An 18294-nucleotide genomic window follows, 5' to 3' on the forward strand; every position below is an offset into this window, starting at 1 on the left:
TTCTTTGTACACAGGCAAAACCCCAGAATGACTGCACCCCTTGTATTTTAGAACACATCAGGTTTTTTCAGCCATACTCATACACCTATTTCTACAACAGTAGCTCAATGCACCACAAGTATAATAGAGAGAGCACAGCATAAGGGGAAAAAAGCACACGTCTCACTAGAAGGTGGGAATTCCAGGTGAAAGGGTCTCTGACTCCCTCCACAGAAGAGATTGCCCCATTTAGGTAATTTGTGCTATTACAAGATTTCATTACAAGAGAACAACCCCACTTGCCGTGTCCCCCGTGTGTCACAGCAAGCAGAGGACACACGAGTGCCCAAACCACTGAGTGGCAGTGTCCAGAGGCTGCTCCACACAACGAGCCAAGTCCATTCTCCCTGCAGCCAAGCACTGGCCTGAAGACTCTGAAAGATGATTTTACACCAAAATTGGGCAGGTTTAGATTAAGAAAGAAGGTTTTTTTTAAGGTGGTGTGGCACTGGCACAGGTTTCCCAGAGAGGTGGTGGATGGCCCATCCCTGGAAATATTTATGGACAGATTAGACGGGGCTTTGAGCAACCTGATCTAGTTGAAGATCAAGGAAACACAGATTCGTTGAGTTTGGAAAAGACCTCTGAGATCACTGACTCCAAGCTGCAATCGAACACCACCATACCAATTAGACCAGGGCACTGAGTGTCATGTACAGCATTTCCTTAAACACCGACTGCTACAGTGATTCCACCACCTCCCTAGGCATCCATTCCAATGTTTAATCATCCTTTCTATGAAGAATTTTACTCCTCATGCACAACTTGAACCTCCATTGGTGCACTTTAATACCATGTCTTCTCGTCCTGTTACTTGTTGCCAGGAGAAAACCTGCCTAAATCTCCTTTCGGGTGGTTGCAGGGAGCGAAAACGCTCCCGCGGAACCTCCGTCAGGCTGAACTCTCCGAGCTCCCTCAGCCACTCCTCACGGAATTCCTGCCCCAGCGCCCCCGCCCTCCCCAGGGGCGGAGCCGGGCGTCTGCCCCGCCCACCCCAAGATGGCGGCGCTGCCGCTTCCGCCCTTCCCGCCACCGCCCTCCCAGCTGCGACGTCATCGCCGTCGTCATCGTCGTCATCATCGGCGGCGGCGCGGGCGGCGCGAGGGCCGCCGGGAAGGGCGCGCGGAGGCGGTGGCGGCGGCGGCGCTCCCACGACGGCTGTCCCGGCGCGCGGGGCGGGAGCGGCGGGTCCGCGGGGGCGCGCGCCGCTCCGCGCGCTCCTCCCCCTCCTGCCCGCGCCGCTCCGCGCTCAGGCCCGGGAGGACGGACCCCCCCCTCGCCCCCTCCCACCCTCTCCGCCCCGGGCGGCGGCGGAGGAGGCGGCGGGGAGCGGCGCGGCAGCGCAAGGAGCAGGTGAGTGCGGCGGGGCGGCCGCGGGCGCGGAGGGTGGGGCGGAGAGGCGGGGCGGGACCCTGCGTTCCCCCGCGTTCCCTTCCCCCCGGCCCGAGCCTGGGCCCCGGCCCGTGGCCGCCGGGCCTCTGGCGCGCTCGGCCTGCGAAGCGCAGCGGCGGGGAAGGGCCGCGGTCTCGCCCGGCTTGGTGCGGGGCCGACGGCCACGGGGGGCTCCCCGAAGAGGGGTAAGGTGAACGCCCGGAGGCGCCATCCCGCCGTGTGCCCGGGGTGCCCTTCCGTCAGTCGGTGGTCGTGCTGGAGTCTGCTTCCCGTATAGTCGGATATTCCCTGATCGTGGGGGTTTTTGGTCAGATTTTGGTTTTGTTTGTTTTTTTTTTTTCTTCCACTTCAGTAGTGCTCTTCTCCCCCTTTCTGGCAGTAAAATAGGTTCTGCTCTGTGTGCTCAAGAGAGACTACTAATTTCTCTTGTATGAATTCATGCATCACCATCCCTTCAGGTAGCGCCTACAGCTAACTCCCATCCCTTCCAGAACTTGTAGCCGGGCACGTTGGGTTAGTGTGTTGTGGGCGGTCTGCTCAGGGCCTCGCCTTTGGCTTCTCGATGAATTCTCACTCCACCGTTGATCTCTTGTCAACCTTCTGCAAGAGTGCTTGAAGGTCAGGTGTTTGGCTTTCAGTGAGTTAGCAAACAGCGCTTTGAGGGATCTTGGGCTGGTGATGGAACACTCACGGTTCCTTTGTGCAGACGGGAGTGGACAGACTCAGCCAATGCACCTGAAAACTAAAGGTGTGTGGCTTTCTGTGGCTGTGCCCGAGATAATACACCCTGCTTCCCAGCATGTTTGCTGAGAGTGATGGCATGCAAATGTGCTGATCCAGCTCACAGATTGGAGGCAATGTGTATCCAGCAAGCTGGATACTAAGGCAGAGTGAACTTGGACCTGTCCACACCAGTCTTCACAGACTGTCCCTTAGTCTGGGGAAGCATCTTCTTTGGGTGTGAAGACTTTGTTAGACAAGGCGTGGAATACTCTATGTTTCCTGATATGGTACTGGGGCCTGATGTTTTTATTCACCTGTGGAAAGCCAACCATAATTTTGTACTTGTGCAAACATAATTAGCAGTTGCTTATTGCTACTAATGGAGAATACCATACTTGAAATTAGAGGGATAGGTTCAAGTTACTATGGTGATGGGTTACCAGCAAGAAGTTTTTCAGTTTGGATTAATTTCTAGTTTTCTGTCTAACAGGCTTCTCTGTGTGAGTATTTGACTTCTCTTTTGGAAGGTTCATTATGAATGCATTTTACCATTTTTAGTAATATTTTTAGGTAGTAAACCCCTGGACCTTCTTCAAATACCACTGTTTTATTAGCGATGTGACATGGACATGTTAACATTGTAATAGGACCCAAAAAATATTTTCAGGTAAAAGCTCTTAATTTTAAAAAGTGTAGGGAGTCATTCTCAAAGCTGTTATTCAGTTTTCAACGCATATTTAGTTTATCACGGAGTGTTAATAATGAGTTTATACCTGAACATCTATAGGACTTTGAAGTAATTTCACTTGTTATTCGAAATGGCATATTATTTGTCTCCTCACAGGTAGGATTTTCTGAAGTGATGTTGTGCGTAGCTTGTGTGTGGTGTGGTGTGCATGTGCAGACATTGACATGCTTATGAGTGATGTCTTGGACTTCCTAAAGAGATTTTTAATCTCCCTAAATGTTTTCTTGTTTTCGAACTTTGCTTTTGTTCTGTTACATCTCAGTTTCAAGTTTTCCTGTAGAATCCTTCAGGATTCACTTTTTAGTGGGCTGGATTAGGTTTTTCTAACAGAAAACCAGGCGTTTCAGATATCTCTTGATGATGACTTAAGTGGTATCACACTAATTTTGAAGAAAAATGTTAAGCATGCTTGACACCAAAATATAAGAATGTTGGTAATAAAAATTACAGAATTTCAGTGAATGCTGTCAATCATATCATGCCTCATAGATTTCAGTTCATTGGTCAGTGCTCAATAGGTGCACTCACTTTTCTCAAGTCTGTCACATTGTAGATGAATCATGTAAATAACACTGTGATATGTTCTCCTTCAAATGCTGTTGTAATTAATGTCATTAACAGATTGTCTCTCACCCTGGGAAAGTTACTTCCTTTAAAGAATAACATAGATGCATCTGTGAATGAGTTATCCTAGTGTTATGGTATTTCTAATTTATTTTAAAGGCTGTTATGGCTCTTATTTCTGCATGGAAAAGTGATAATTTACCATTAAAATTTTAGGTATAGAATTTATTTGAGGAAGTTAACTTTAACTTTGCTTAGTTTTAGAAACTTTGTTCTGTTTCAGAAGTAACAGAAAGTTTAGTGCCCCTCAGTAGAGTCAGCAGTGCAATGTCATGTACCCAAAATAGAGTAGTGTATAATATTCTACCTAGACTTTTTTTTTTTTTTTTTTTTTTTTTTTTTTTAATCGTGGTAGTAATTATTTGAAATGTTGAGAGTGCTTAAGGCTCAGTCCACACTGGTACTCACAGCTGTCTAATCCCACATTAGTGTTTTATATGGAGATGGTAATTCAGAGTCATAGACATCTGATGGGAAGTCACTGCACTGGCCATCAGCGTGGGATTGATAGCAGGGCTGTGATCATCAGTGGTAAAACAGCAGGAGGTGAAATGTTTCAGAAGGGAAATCTTTATGGGATGTTCCATTTAAATTGTTCTTGGTTGTCCATTCATGTGCAGTCTGAGAAATTTGGAAATTAAACACATATTTTTTTCCCCTTACAGTACTTGTTTATGGAACAAAAGGAGGAACCTTCTCAGAAACAAAAAAAAAACCTGTCATTATCCATCTGAGGTTTTCAATATTATTTTAATAGTCTCTTGGTTTTTCCAACTCACTTGGTCCTCAAAGAATGAAAATGGGACTGACTGCATTTGCAAACACAGTCTCTGAAATGCATAGTTTGACAAAGTGAAATTCCTCAATTTGCCTCAGAATAATGTGTCTGGACTCTAATCCTGCAGCCTTTCATAACATCTATATTCACTGAGCAGTGGAATTGCAGTTCTTGTTACACGAGTGAGGCCCTCATGGGATAATGTGTGCATACAGAAAATAATATGCTGTGCACTCCCAGCATGCTGGGTTTGTTTCTTTAGAGCAATCTATCATGAAATATCTCTTCTGTTAATAAAGGATCTGTTGTTAATTGTAAACTGGTAGATAGGGGCCAGACTTTGAGGTTAGAATTGACAGATTGCTACCCAAAATAGCACAGGTTTTTGTTTCTCATTTTAAGTTGTTTTGTTTTTTTTAAATAGGGGGTTTTACAAACCTTAGAAGATTTAGGGTTGAATGGTATTATTCTTAATTTCCATCTGCAAAAATACAGGGGAAAAGACCATTGGAATTAAATTGTCTGTTCAGTTAGGATGATGTTGCTTCTTCATCCTTTCCATGTTTGTAACTATCCTTTTTAGCCTAGTCATCATCATAACTTCCTATACAAGTTAATTCCAAGAAGGCACTAAATGCTGGGTAAAAATTAACATTTAAAATGAAAGTTTTGCCTCTGTTTCTTTGAAAACAAAAGTACATTGGAATTGAGGCAAAATGAATGTGATTTTTCTGTATGCTGCTACGATGTCAGTGTGTACTTGTGTATTAGACTCATCTGTCCTTCATGTGTTGAACCTTCTCCCTATGCCATTGCCATTTATCTAACTCTTTTTATTTCAGATATGGCTCTTTTAACTGTAAATATTGAATTCAAATTAGGCATTTTTTATATGATTGTCGTATTAAAAATGCTTTTGCATGTGTCAGTTAATTTTTATATCTTCTATAGAAAGAATGTGACTGTGTGAAACTGTAGAAATTTAGTAGTTTTTTTCTGAAATTCTCTGAGAATCCTGAAATGGAAGGGCACTCAGCTAGGTGAGATGTGGTATTGTTTTGCTTTCTAACTTTAATGGTTTATCCTGTCAGACTTTTTAAACTATTGCTGCACATTGAGCTGTCCACAATGACTCCTAATTATTTTTCTCAGAAGACTGGACTAATTTGGTCTCATCAAATATTTTGACAAAATCATTTCTCCTTGTGTGCATTGCATTATATTTATTTGCATTTCATCTGCTGTTGTATTACTCAATTCTCTAATTCAATTAGATCTTTCTACAAATCTCTGTTCCCCACAGTTCTTACTAACCCAGATAATTTCATACTACTGGAAATTCTAATGTTTGACTGTCTGCTTCCACTAATTGATGTTAACCATTGTTTTTAATGTTTGGTATACACCATATGGTTAACTTCTACCCTCCCTGAACATCTTGGTAATGTCTTGATTATCTGAACCTTTTTTATGAGATAAAATTCTTCAGATAATCAGGGGCTTGGAGAAGGAGTCAGTAGAGCAGAGGTCTACTGAGAAATCTCAAACAGACAGTGTAAGATTTCTTTCTTCCATTGTTTATAAAGGAGCTACAGTGCTTCACAAGAGCTTCAGCACAGCATTTGTTTGTAGAAAGTGCACAGGTGTCAGACTCCTAGGGAAATCTTGTCATGGAAGTAACTGTAGGGTTCAGATAATGAAGTGTCTGTGTTTTTACATGATAATATTTTGTTTCTCTGAAATGTAACCTTACCCTATGGAAACTGCGGGAACATATTGCTGATCAGATGGTGAAAATGTGTATTAATCCTTTCTGGTGGATGCTAGTTTAAATGTGTATTACTCTGGCTATATGGATGAATTTTGTCATTTGTAACCTGTTTTTGTATGAGATAGTTTAAGTGTGTGTATTCTAAATGTGGTGACGTGTGCTGTGCCTAGGAGCAGAAGGGTAGGAGATTAGGGTCTGGCTAATCATGATCTGCTGATTAATGAGGGTGATGGCACATTGTAGTACAGCAAAGAGGTGTGCTTTTGAGCTGTATATAAATTGCTGAGCACCTGGCAAATGTTCCCAAATTGATTTTATTTTTGCTTTCATCAAATAGAATGTAAGGAATGGACATTAGTTTTGAGGCCCACTTTGCCCTTTTTGTACAATCTGTCTGTAGTCCTAAATATATATGGTCCTTTTTTTTTTCTTGAATTATGGTTTGTTTGTTTGTTTTTTTTCCACTATAACTCCTTCCTTTCTCAGGTAAGATCAATTGTGACTTCTTGTTTATCAAATTTATGAATTTATGCTGTATGTCCTTTAAAATCTGTTTAATCTGTTTTTCTTAATGAGAAGGAGCTACTTTTTGAGCAGATTAAGAAGTACATCATCATTATGGAGTTGTTCGGGTTTTTTTTTTGGTTTTTTTTTTTTCCTAAACTCATGTAATTCCAAATAGTTGTAGAGATCAGACTGATAATAAACACAGGCTGTGGATGATAGCAAGGTGGCTTTCAGTATGTTGTCATGCACAACAAGGGGGAAAAAATATAAAGCTCTCATTTTTTTAAAATTTGTTTAAAAACTGGGAGGTGTTTTTAGTGGTTGGAACAGGTTTCTGAGAGGTTGGTGAAATAACATTAAAGGTTTTATTCACTTTAAGTCACTTGAGTTCGTGCACCAAAAATATACGATGAAAGAAAGCATTTGTCCTCTGTGGTGTTTGCTGCCTAAATGAATAACATGTCATATGATCTTTCCCAAGGGGAATCTGAAGAATCCAAAGCAGGTCATGAAATGAAATGAAAAGTTATCATTACTGGTGTTCAGCTGACTACTTCAAGTCAGAAGCATTCCATGTTATTAGATACATTTCACTCATTTATGACTTCTTTTTCTTTCTTCATCACCTCTGCAGCAACTCTTGCAATGTATTTCGTACTATTTTATTCATGTGAGTTCAGTGTCAAAGCCCCAAACTGAAGGATTTTACAGTTTTGCTTTTTTTTTTGGTTGAAGTAGTACAAAATGTCAAAAATTAGAAGGAAGGTCACAGTGGAAAATACCAAGACCATATCCGATAGCACATCCCGAAGACCCAGTGTGTTTGAAAGGCTTGGACCCAGCACTGGAAGTACTGCAGAGGTGAGTTGTAAAAGTGTTCTTCTTTTCCTCCCCACCCCAGCATCTTCTTTTCCAGGATTTATATGGTGGGAAAGAGTAGCTCAAAAGCAGCAAATGCTTAGATGTTACTGAGGTTAAGTAAAGGTGAAAAGAACTCCTTAACACATGGATGTTCAACAGGCTAATACTAGAATTTTCAAATACCGTGTGTTGTGCCAGCTTCTGGATGCAGCAGTAGTACTGTGCATATGAATAATATTTCCACCAACCTAAATTTTTCTCTGCCAGACCTGATGCTCTTTGTTGATTTTTTTTTTTAATCAATATATATTACTGGTGGACAGAAATTGCAGATAAATGGGACTTAATGTGGAGTCATTTGTTTGTTCTGCCACACTCACACCAATGGTATTTCCAGAAAGGAGTGTGAAATTCACCCAGTAATGTCTGTCTCTTAGACACAGTGCCGTAACTGGCTGAAGACTGGCAACTGCCTCTATGGGAACACATGTAGATTCGTACATGGCCCTTCACCACGAGGTAAAGGCTATAGCAGCAGTTATAGAAGGTAAATCAAGAACTCACTTTGAATTCTTCACATGCTGTAGGAAAATAGCTTTTGCAACTCTGTCTTTTGTTTTGTTGGGTTTTTTTTTTCAAGTGAAATGCTATGGTGTGCCTAATTGTGTGTTATATCAGTAACCAATTGCCTTATGAAGCTGCTTAAAACAATTATTTTGGCAATGTGCAGGATTTTTGTGTGTATACAGCTTTAAAAAATAAATAGTCAACTGGATGCAGATTAACTATATATTACTTGAAATAGGAAGTTAAGTACCTTAGTACTTTTTTGTTTTGGCATAGTGTCACTGCAGCTTTCTGGTATACTTTTCTGTCCTGTACTAAAATGCTGGTTTGCAATTACTTACAGCAGTGCACACACTCACAGCCCTTCTGCCTTTGCTATGTTATGTGATGAATGTCTATCGTTTCTCTCATGTTGTGAGAAAACACTTCTCTTCAAAACATGGCTTTGTGACTTTATCTATCAGATATTGAAAAATGTCATGTATTGTAGGGGGAGATCAAAAAAGTTACCTAGTTCTTCAAAAGAGAATATTTTTTATTATATGTGTCTTCATGTGTTTCTAAAACTTTTTTTTTTTTCAACTGTCCTTTGTGTGGCATGACACCGAACTTATCTGAAGCCAAGTATGGCAGTAAATTTGTAGTGTTTTTCCTATAAAAGACATAAAGATGTTATGGTTTTAGCATAGTATCTCTTTCTGTGAAGGCTTCACAATTTACAAACAGCTGTCCTCCATAATGCCAGCTTACCTATAGATTATGGAGGGGCACACTGAAGCACCAAAAAGTAAAGCAACAAAAGGAAGGTTGGCCTGATGTTAGGGTTCTGTGTTTGGTTCCTTTTCTTATTCATATGGCTTGCTCTTAGGATGATCTTGACTTTGTTTGATCTTCCATTGCTTCTAAGGTGGTGGCAGCTGGGATACAAAATACATAATACTGAATTTAATGTTTCTTTTGGTGTGTAAAAAATTTTACTCTGTTTGCGCTGAATGTTCCAAATGAATAAAGTAAGTGATTTACTGGTAGGGATTAAATTTTAAAACAGTTGAAATGTCACTTTCTCCTTGCTTTTAGTGTTTGGAACACTCAATGCGTAGTTTTGTTTGGTCATTTGAAGAAAAGTGACATTTCTTTTAATGATTAAAGCTGTGTTTCTGCTTCACTGTCACCACTGACATTTAAGAAAAACGTTTATTTCCTTCTTATTGCTAACTTTTTTACTAGGACTATTTGAAAAGTCAAAGGACAAACGTTCCTGCTTATTTGCTTGGCACATTCAGCATTTGATAAAAGTGTTCTTAAAAGTAAAAAGGGGGAGGAAGCCCACCACCCCCACACACCCCCCAAAACAGATAAATGAAAGAGCTGTGCCTGTCTTCAAAAGCTTCCACTAATAGCTCTTGGCCAGGCATAGAAAAAGCTGGTACATAATATATACATAATAAAGTGGTGGCATTTTCATGCCATTTAACATTAGAGAGATTTTCACAAATGTTATCCAGGCATTTCAAATGCAATTTTATTGGCTTCAGGCAAGCCAAACTAATGCTGCTTCTGCATCAGTTCAGTTCAAGCAATATTCTTGTTCAAGTATCTGGGATAGCAGAATGGCAGCGTGTGTGCATATGTTCAGTCACACCTGCCAGGGAGGTCTCGTCTGCTTTGCAAGGAGCTGGGTAGGACAAAGCATGTCTTGCTGTCTTTCTGTCTCCATACCTTCTGCCTCAAGTTCCACACCTGCCTGCAGTCAATCCTGTTGTTAATGGTTTTGTCTGACCATAATGCCTCCCATGGTTAAAAACATCAGCAGACTGTAGGAAAACTTGATTCTGAAGTATGATAAAAATTGTTCCATTTTAGCACTAGTGCTGTTTCTCACAGCATGAATTTTAATCTTGCTATAAAAATAAAACTTAACATGTTTTTACATGAAGCTTACTTGATGATAGTATTGAGAATTCAGTATTAGACCTGCCAGTCTTCCCAATATCAGAATTAAGTAGAAGCTAACTAAGAGTTGTGTTTAAACATGTTATCCCATGAGGAATTTTTCTCTTTCTGCACTTATAGATTGTTGGTTAGTTGCTTGGCAGCTTCCTGGCTGGCTCCTTCATGTGATTGTTGGAATCTGTGCCATTGCTGGGCCCTTTTCTTAGTCTGACTGGTCCTTTTTTTTTGGGATCATCATACTGCATTTAAAAACCAAACCAAGCCAGCAGTCATACTAGGAAAGAATGTATGGATTTTGAAAGTTTCAAATATGGGAAGCTGGAAAACAGGGCAGTATTTTTTGAACAGTTATAACATGTACATAATACACAAATATTGTTCATCTGCCTCTTTGCACGTGTGTGCTCTCACACAGGCACACAGAGGTATCCTCAGGTAGGTGTGTTGCAAGGTGTGCCTGTTGCTGGATGCTTGTTCCTGACACTGTAAGTAAGAAGTACAGGAGCAAATGAAGGCACTGTTATGAATGTGCATTTCCTGAATGCTTTTGAACATGGAGAACTGAACTGTTGCAGGAAGTAATGCTGTTTGAAATCATTTAACTGCCTTAGAATTTGAAATGAGGAAATTCTTCATTTCAGATCTTATTTAAAAGATAGGCCCAGCTCAAAATATTAAAAAGAAATTGCATAATGCCTTTTGTGGAAAAGGTTCTGTGGCAGTTGCAGTCTAGCCACATCGTCTTAAGCTGCAGAGGTAATTTGTCATGATCTGTTGAAGTTCAACAGTCTTTGAGCATGACCTGGAATAACCAAAGATCCCTTTTGGAGTGGGCTGGGGAAACTTAACGTAGAAATGAAGCTGTGGTACACATAAAAGAAAAATTAGCTAGTAGACCAGCTTGTTTTTCTATGCATTCAGCCAAAGCATCTGAAAACAGTCATAGCTTCCTGAGTAATTATTTCTTAAAATTTGACTAATTGTCAGTCTTACTTTATTAGAGTTTTTTGTGGGTTATGCTGTCTTTTGGGGAAGGAGAGATAGGGTGATTACCTTGACTTTGCTTTAGTGTTCTCCTAAAGCTGAAAAAAGCTGACCCTGTGACGGCAAAACCAAACAAAAAATTGTCCAGCAAACTCCAGCCCTGAATGTGTACTTTTTAAATTTCTGTGGGTTTTTTCATAGCTTTTCTAATATTTAAGTAGATTTGAATAATGCTTTAGCACAATACCTTTTTTTCAGCGTGGGAGGGAACAAAAATTTTTTTAATTGGGGGTAAAAATTGGATACTTTGTATCCAATTGGTGTAGATACTTTATTTTTTAACTGTAACTTAAAAATAAAAAAGTATTAGAATGTCAGATGTCACTCTATAAGGTACATGAGCTGCACTTAGTGATGTTCTCTTGCTTTCTCCTTCAGCTAATGGGATTTTTTCCTGAAGGTATTCCTCTCAAGGAACAATATTACAAATACATTATTGATAATCTTTCTGCCTTTTAGCTTAAGTTTCAGTTTCACTAATCCAAATCCTTTATATTTGTGGCTTAAATATTATTAAAAATTAAGGTGTTGAATTGCACTTTAATGCTGAAAGACAGTTTATTTGTTGAGATAGCTGATGGTTGGTTCAGAGAGTTTTAGTAATGCAAATTATTACCTTTTTAATATTGAGGGAGGGGAAAATACTTTGAATCGTAACCTTTACTAAATCCAGACACTTTGAAAATCATATAGTCACGTGTGCAAAGAAGATCACTTATTAATATTTGTATGCTGGCTATTATTTGATCCTTAGTGATGAAAAAAGCAGAGCTCTACTCTTCTATACATTTCCTCTGATCTAGATTGACCTGTTCTTACAATTTCATGGAGAATTAAATACTATTAAAAATGAGAGCAGTCACTGATCTTTGTCTCTGTAGGTCCTCATGCATTTAACCCTGTGATGCAGTTTAAACAATTAAATATAGGAAATAATGCAGAGGAGGAAATGGAAAAAAATTACTTTTTCAGATATTTGCATATAGAAAATGAAATGGTATTAAATTTTTAATCATTGACTGTGAAAGTTTACCCTTTATGTATAATGTGACAGGAAGAGTGGGAGAAATTACTTTCTCAATGGAAACTTACTCAGTCTGAAAAAAAAAAAAATGCAAATTTCATTATTCATATATTACGTATAAGTTTTCTAAAAGACAGCATTAGTAGCTCTTTGTGATTCTTTAGTGTCAACTGATAGGCACAGATGTAGTACTTGTATACAACCATTTCACAGAAGACTCTATAATTACAGCTAACAGCCATCACAGAAGTACTAAACTCAGTATCAAGACAAATGTATATGAAGAGAAAATTTGTTTTCTTGAACTGAAAGATCATCTGAAACAATTCCTACATTCCCTTAGCTTAGGAATTTGTTTGAATCATAAAATCACAGAATGGTTTGTGTTGGAAGGGACCTTAAAGATCATCTGGTTCCAATCCCCCCTGCCATGGGCAGGGACGCCTTCCACTCCAGCAAGTTGTTTGGAGCCCCATCCAGCCTGGCCTAGAACACTGCCAGGTATGGGGCATCCACAAGTTCTGTGGGCAACCTGTGCCAGTGCCTCACCAATGCAATGGTTATTCTCTTCTAACACGTAAGGGGTGAATGAACTCATGAATCCATACTAAGAGGTGACAAAGTTATAGTAGTGTAGGATGTTCCTCCTCCCACATCACAGTGATATCATTTACAGGAACTATATCGTAAAGTTGCACGACTAGCAGAGTTCATTCAGTATTTTGTAATTAAATAATGAAATAGGTGTTAGTGCACGATGGAAAATGGAAGAGGCCTCCAGGAGTTACTTTCTGGTTCATGGTCTTGCAGCAGTGTTTTCCTGTGTAGCAGCCTCACCTAGACCATGGGAGGATGGTGCTTATGATATCTCTGCTTGCAGATTTCATCCACATTCAGAGTTGTGCTTCTCTGTGACTGTCATTGCTAGTCTATAGTAGTTTGATTCTGCATTAATTGTGATTTTACATATATATATCTATATATATAGATATATAGATACATATATAGATATATATATGTAATATATAGAGAGACACTTATATTTATGTAATATAAAAAGTTGTTGCAGCTTAGATTAAGGAGAAGGCTAAATCGTCAAATATTTGGTAGGAGTGATTACAAAACACATCTGCATGATGGTCAGAAAAAGGTTATTTATTCTGGATGGGAAGCTGATCTAGAGTAATAACTGAGTAATGGCATATATACATACAAATATATTTTCTACTTAGAGTCAAGTCTTCCTTGACTTTCTGAAAGGGTTGGGGTTTTTATAATGCTTAAGCCCTTTAGAATGGAATATTTTCTTACTCATCCCCTTTGCCTCTGGGTGGGAGGTTTAGATTTTTCTGGATATACTAATAAAATAATAATTAAAAGATAATATTCCTTTAAAAATAGTCCCGTAGAACTGGTTATATTTTGTTTCTGTATTATACAGGTCACCAGAAAGACCCACTGGAGATCTTCGGGAAAGAATGAAGAACAAACGTCAAGATGTTGAGGCAGAGCCACAGAAACGAAGTACAGAGGAATCATCCTCTCCTGTTAGGGTAAGAGTGGAGTTTGCAGAGCTCCAGAATCCCTCAGTAACAATTGAGCAGTGTGTCCTAGAAACCTTATTGTTGTGACTTGTAATATTGAAAATGTTTTAAGGAACTGATCATTTTGTACATAGCATATCAGATTTTTTGTTATGAAGTGTCTTAACAATTGTACTATTTTGCAATTTTGTAGTGCTTTCTGGTCTTTTGGTTCCCAATGATTTTATAAACCCCACAGACTTAAAATGTGTTATAAATACTGATAAACAGGTATTTAATAACAGTGCAGACTCTTTATTACCAAGAAAGTATACTAACCATTGTTTCAGTCATCCACTATTTTTCCCCCAACACTTATTCATATCCCTTGTATACATGCATCCCAACTTAAGTTGTTCACCCCAAATTTGCTTTTGATGAAACCATGCAGTTATGATTGTGCTGGTTCATTTTGCCCTCCCCTTCACGTACTCATCAGCCACCCCAACTGCTTAATTAATGGATTTTGCAAAAAATTCATTATGTTCTTATTTTGTAAACATCTTTCTGCAACCCTGTGGCCCTCAAATATCAAAATTTAATTATTTTTAAATGGTGTTATCTGTTTCTGATGTTACAAACAAATAGGGATAGAGTTCATAGAGTGGCCCTGTACCTTTGTAGCAATAGCACCACTGTGTTCCTGCACCATGTTTAAGACCATATTCATATGAATAATTTTTAAAAGGTTTTATTTGTAAAAAAATCAGTTTTGCTTCTGCAGGTATTGACAATGTTCTATCATTTCCTCTTGGTCTGTTCCTACTTGTTGTGTAAAATGAATCTCTTATGTCAGCTGTAAATAAATCAGCAGCAGCTGCTATCATTAAATTTAACAGAATGGCTTACCTTCCAATCATGTTTTCAGTTGCTGTTAATTTTTGTAAACCCTCAATCTTTTTACTGAAATGTGTTTCTTTTATTTTCTAATAGTTTGAATAAACTGTTCAGTTATTGAGTACATGGTTGGTGGGAAAATTTTTTTTTTCCAACCGTCATTAAAAATTTGCTGTAACTTCTGTCCTGGTGCAACTCTAATTTTGATGTAATTCTTACTTTTGATTAGTTAACCTTGCTTTTTATAGTGTTTTCTTAATGTAATAATAAAATACTCTTAAACAACTAAAACCGAAGTGAAAGTGAACTGGAAGCAAGAATCTAAAGGAATTGGAGAATTAGTGTTAATGTATCAAAGAATTATTTATAGATTAAGCACATGGCAGAGTAAAAAATGCTCTGTTTCAATCCCATAAAATGGAAGATTGAGGAAACAGCTGAACTTTTGTTTTAGTTCCATGGAGGCAACTCTCAAAATAAAGGATATCAAAGAAAATATTCTGGAACAAATAGATGAAGAGGGACAGTCGTCAAGAGTTGCTTTGCAAAGAACCAGGATATCTAAAAGGACAGAAGACTCAAGTCACTGAACTGCTAAGAAAAATCTTGCTCCATTGGTAGAGCTGCTGTTATGGTGGAGATCTAATATGTTATGTTTCCATATTTTAATAAAGCTTTTGGGGTAACAGCAGAGCTCGATAAGAAAACTTTGAAATAATGAAAGGTAGCTTGTTCCATGAGAAATTTCATAATTTTGGTTAAAAATAAAAAAAGAGACCAATCAGAAACATTCCTGCAGACAAAATCTGTGCTTCACCAACCTACTAGACTGGTAACTTCGATGGAGAGTAGTGGTTAAGAGAGAACTGCCTGATATAGGTCAAACCTGTTTTGAAAGAAGACTTCTGAGGCATATGTATAGATAGTCAAAGAACAGAAGGTGCAGTATTTTAGGTTTAGAAGCCAGCTAAAGGGAAAATTTAGATTAAGTTGAAATTGAATTACACAGAATGCTTTTGTAATTCGTTTAAAGAACTATAATTTTAAATAATGTAGAAAAAAGTTGGACATCCCAAATGTCAAACTTGGCAGATTTGAAACCACTTTGGGATTACTGAAGTCTGAGGAATGCCATGGGGGTTGGGAAAGATAGTTTTTGGCAGTACAATGGCAGATGAAACTTGGTGCTGGCAAGTGCAAGGTAATGCACAGTGAAGAAAGTATTCAAAAAAAAAAAAAGAATTAATTTTTTTAAAGTAACTGAAACCACACAGTAGAAAAATAAGTTATTGTGGACAGCTCAATGAAACCATGTGTTCCAAGTGAAGTCACAGTTGTAGAAGCAAATGTTCAGTTATATAAAAATGGAATAGAAAATGATTGATAATATGCTGTAGAAATTCATGGTCCAGTTTTATTTGAAATGCTGTTTGGTTGTCATCAACTGTATGCAAGGAAACACAGTCAAAGGTCTTCTTGAAGTGGGTAAAGAGGTGAGACATAAACTGGAGAGAAGAAAGGACATGGGATGAATGCATGTAATGTATGTTTGAGAGAATGTGAGTTAGATGCGTCATATTCGTACTTTAACCCAGTAGAAAGGGTGGCAAATTTGAAAGTGACAAGGGGAAATGCTATTTATGTTATATATGATAATTCTGTCTGGTTGCCAGAAGACAGACACGCAAAGCTGAATAGGTTCCACAAGAAGCTAAGACAGTATAACTAGTATAAAATCTTTTCAGAGGAGATTTTTTATTCTTTGGAGACATAACTACTATAATCTGTATGTATTTAGGAAGAAACTTCCTGTATTGGCAGTTTATAGACTATATCCCTTTTTATTTCTTCATGCTTTGTATTATTATTTGCAGAGACAATATGCTGTGTTATGTGGACACCTACATTAAACTCAGTTGTTCTTGTGTTTCTTGGATTTGTGTTTGGAATTACTTCAGTACTGTACGTTAGTGTATGAATCATTATACAAATAATTAGATGAGGTTCCTGCTGTTACTATATTCAGTTGGAAATTTTTATTTTAAATTATGAGAAGACAGTTACGTTGGTGTTTATGAAGTCTTACCAGTCTTACCTAAAGTCTTAATGTAGAAGGTGTGTGTGATTTGGGAGAAACAGTGGGAGGAGCTTAATGTACATTTAGGAAGGTTTTTGTAAGGAATGTGTATCACTTGTTTCATATCTGTGGATTTTGTCACTGTAGCTTTTATTTCCACTGGAAATAGGACTCAGCATTGTCTTCCATCTCTGAAATGGGAACAAATACCATTTAATGTCAGGGGAACTTCAGATTCATTTACTTACATGTTTCTGTAGCGTGGTAGTAGTTATAAAGATATTGCACCTAGAGCAAAGTAGTACTGTGCTCGCCCAAAAGGTTGTAGCTGTAATACTTGTAGCTTACTGTAGGTTTAAAGGAATCTGTGCTTTGGAATGAGTTTATTTTGCTGCTGCATGTATGTGTGCAACCTGATAAGGTTGAAACTGAGATTTCTGCAATGCAAGAATTGTAGGTTGTATCAGTCTTCTGTTTTTTCCATCGGTGTTGGCAAAGTAACACTTCTTGGCTAGAAGCATGTTTTACAGAATGGATGAGTCCTTTTGTATTTGGCCAGGCTTTTGTGGCAGTAGTGGGAAATTTATTCAAGTAGACATCGTCTTGTGCTGTAGAGTGCTGGTCACATGGGTCATAGAACTTCAACTTGAATAGACATTAAATAAAATCTCACAGAAGTCAGCCATAATATCATGAGTTTTTCCCTTTCTTATGTGGCATCTCTCCTAAACATCAACATGAAATTGTAAACATCTATCCAACACCTTCCATAGCAGGTGTTTAGCTGTGAGCAGGTGTTTAGCTGCTCACAGCTAAACACCTGCTATGTTTAGCTGTGAGCATCTGCCTGAAAACAGCATAGACAAAGTCTACTAAATAATTTCCTCTTAAGACAAGCTACATTGTTTTTTAATAAATAAACATTTAATTATGTAAGTGTAGTGGTTCTCAACTAGTAAATGGCATTTTTTCAGAGTCTGAAGAGAAGTTGTTAACAAGAGTGAATATACAGCATCTTCAGGTACCAGTGACAGTCATGCTATTAACCTTTAGGAACTTAGTTTATTCTTGGATTGTTAAGGAGAGACAAAAAAGGTCTGTAAGGATATGGAGGAAATATTTCATTCCCATAGTATGAGGGAATCAAATGTGTTACAAGTGTAACAAGTAAAATAAAAGATATATGTGGAAGATTTTTTAGTGAGAAAAATTAGGTATGTGTTCTAAACCATCATAACTTAAATTCTTGATTAGCATGCCCCTGGAAAAATATACTCAATTTCTAAACTGATATTTATTTTTCTAGGTGCAATGTTGTCAAAATCTTTTTTCTTGACAACTAAGTAACATTAGTGTGAAATACCATGCTTCCCCTATATTGAGTATTTCAGTTTGATAGCTGTTTTTGTTCTCAATTCTTCTGTAGAAATATGATTGTGCCACTACCGAATCTTTCCACTGAAAGGAGAAAATACAGGCGCTTGCAAGATGCTTGTATTGGCTTGTAAGTCTGAGGAGGCAGGCATGATACATACAGGTTGTGTAGTATTTTTAGCATGGGTTATTAAATTGGACTTGAAGCATCGACTTGCTGCATGTTCTGTGATGACAAGGGATTTGATGAATTGTCTTTGGGAGATTTTTTTAAATCGGCGTAGAGAGGCTGTCGTACTGTTCATATTCCAGTTTGCTAGTAAGAGGTAGTGTTGAATTAATAAAAGCTAGTATTCATATTTAAGAAATTATGGTTTTGTTTATGTTATAGA

The 18294-nt window shown here is 38.3% G+C and overlaps 1 protein-coding gene across 3 annotated transcripts in view; it reads left to right on the forward strand.

Moving 5' to 3' along the window:
- Window positions 1-1222: 1222 nt before the first annotated feature.
- ZC3H13 (zinc finger CCCH-type containing 13) overlaps window positions 1223-18294 on the forward strand; it is a 46222-nt gene continuing 29150 nt past the window's right edge. Inside the window, exons 1-4 of one of the 3 annotated variants that reach the window (XM_050981538.1) lie at window positions 1223-1392; window positions 7321-7443; window positions 7881-7990; window positions 13473-13584. In XM_050981538.1, the coding sequence (XP_050837495.1) occupies window positions 7327-7443; window positions 7881-7990; window positions 13473-13584 (339 nt within the window). In that variant the 5' untranslated portion in view covers window positions 1223-1392; window positions 7321-7326. Of the gene's footprint in view, window positions 1393-7317; window positions 7444-7880; window positions 7991-13472; window positions 13585-18294 lie in introns of all 3 variants that reach the window. The other 2 variants (XM_050981486.1, XM_050981408.1) reach the window with 2 other exon arrangements.

The sequence above is a fragment of the Serinus canaria genome, chromosome 1, assembly GCF_022539315.1.
Source record: "Serinus canaria isolate serCan28SL12 chromosome 1, serCan2020, whole genome shotgun sequence".
NCBI classification, from domain to species: Eukaryota; Metazoa; Chordata; class Aves; order Passeriformes; family Fringillidae; genus Serinus; species Serinus canaria.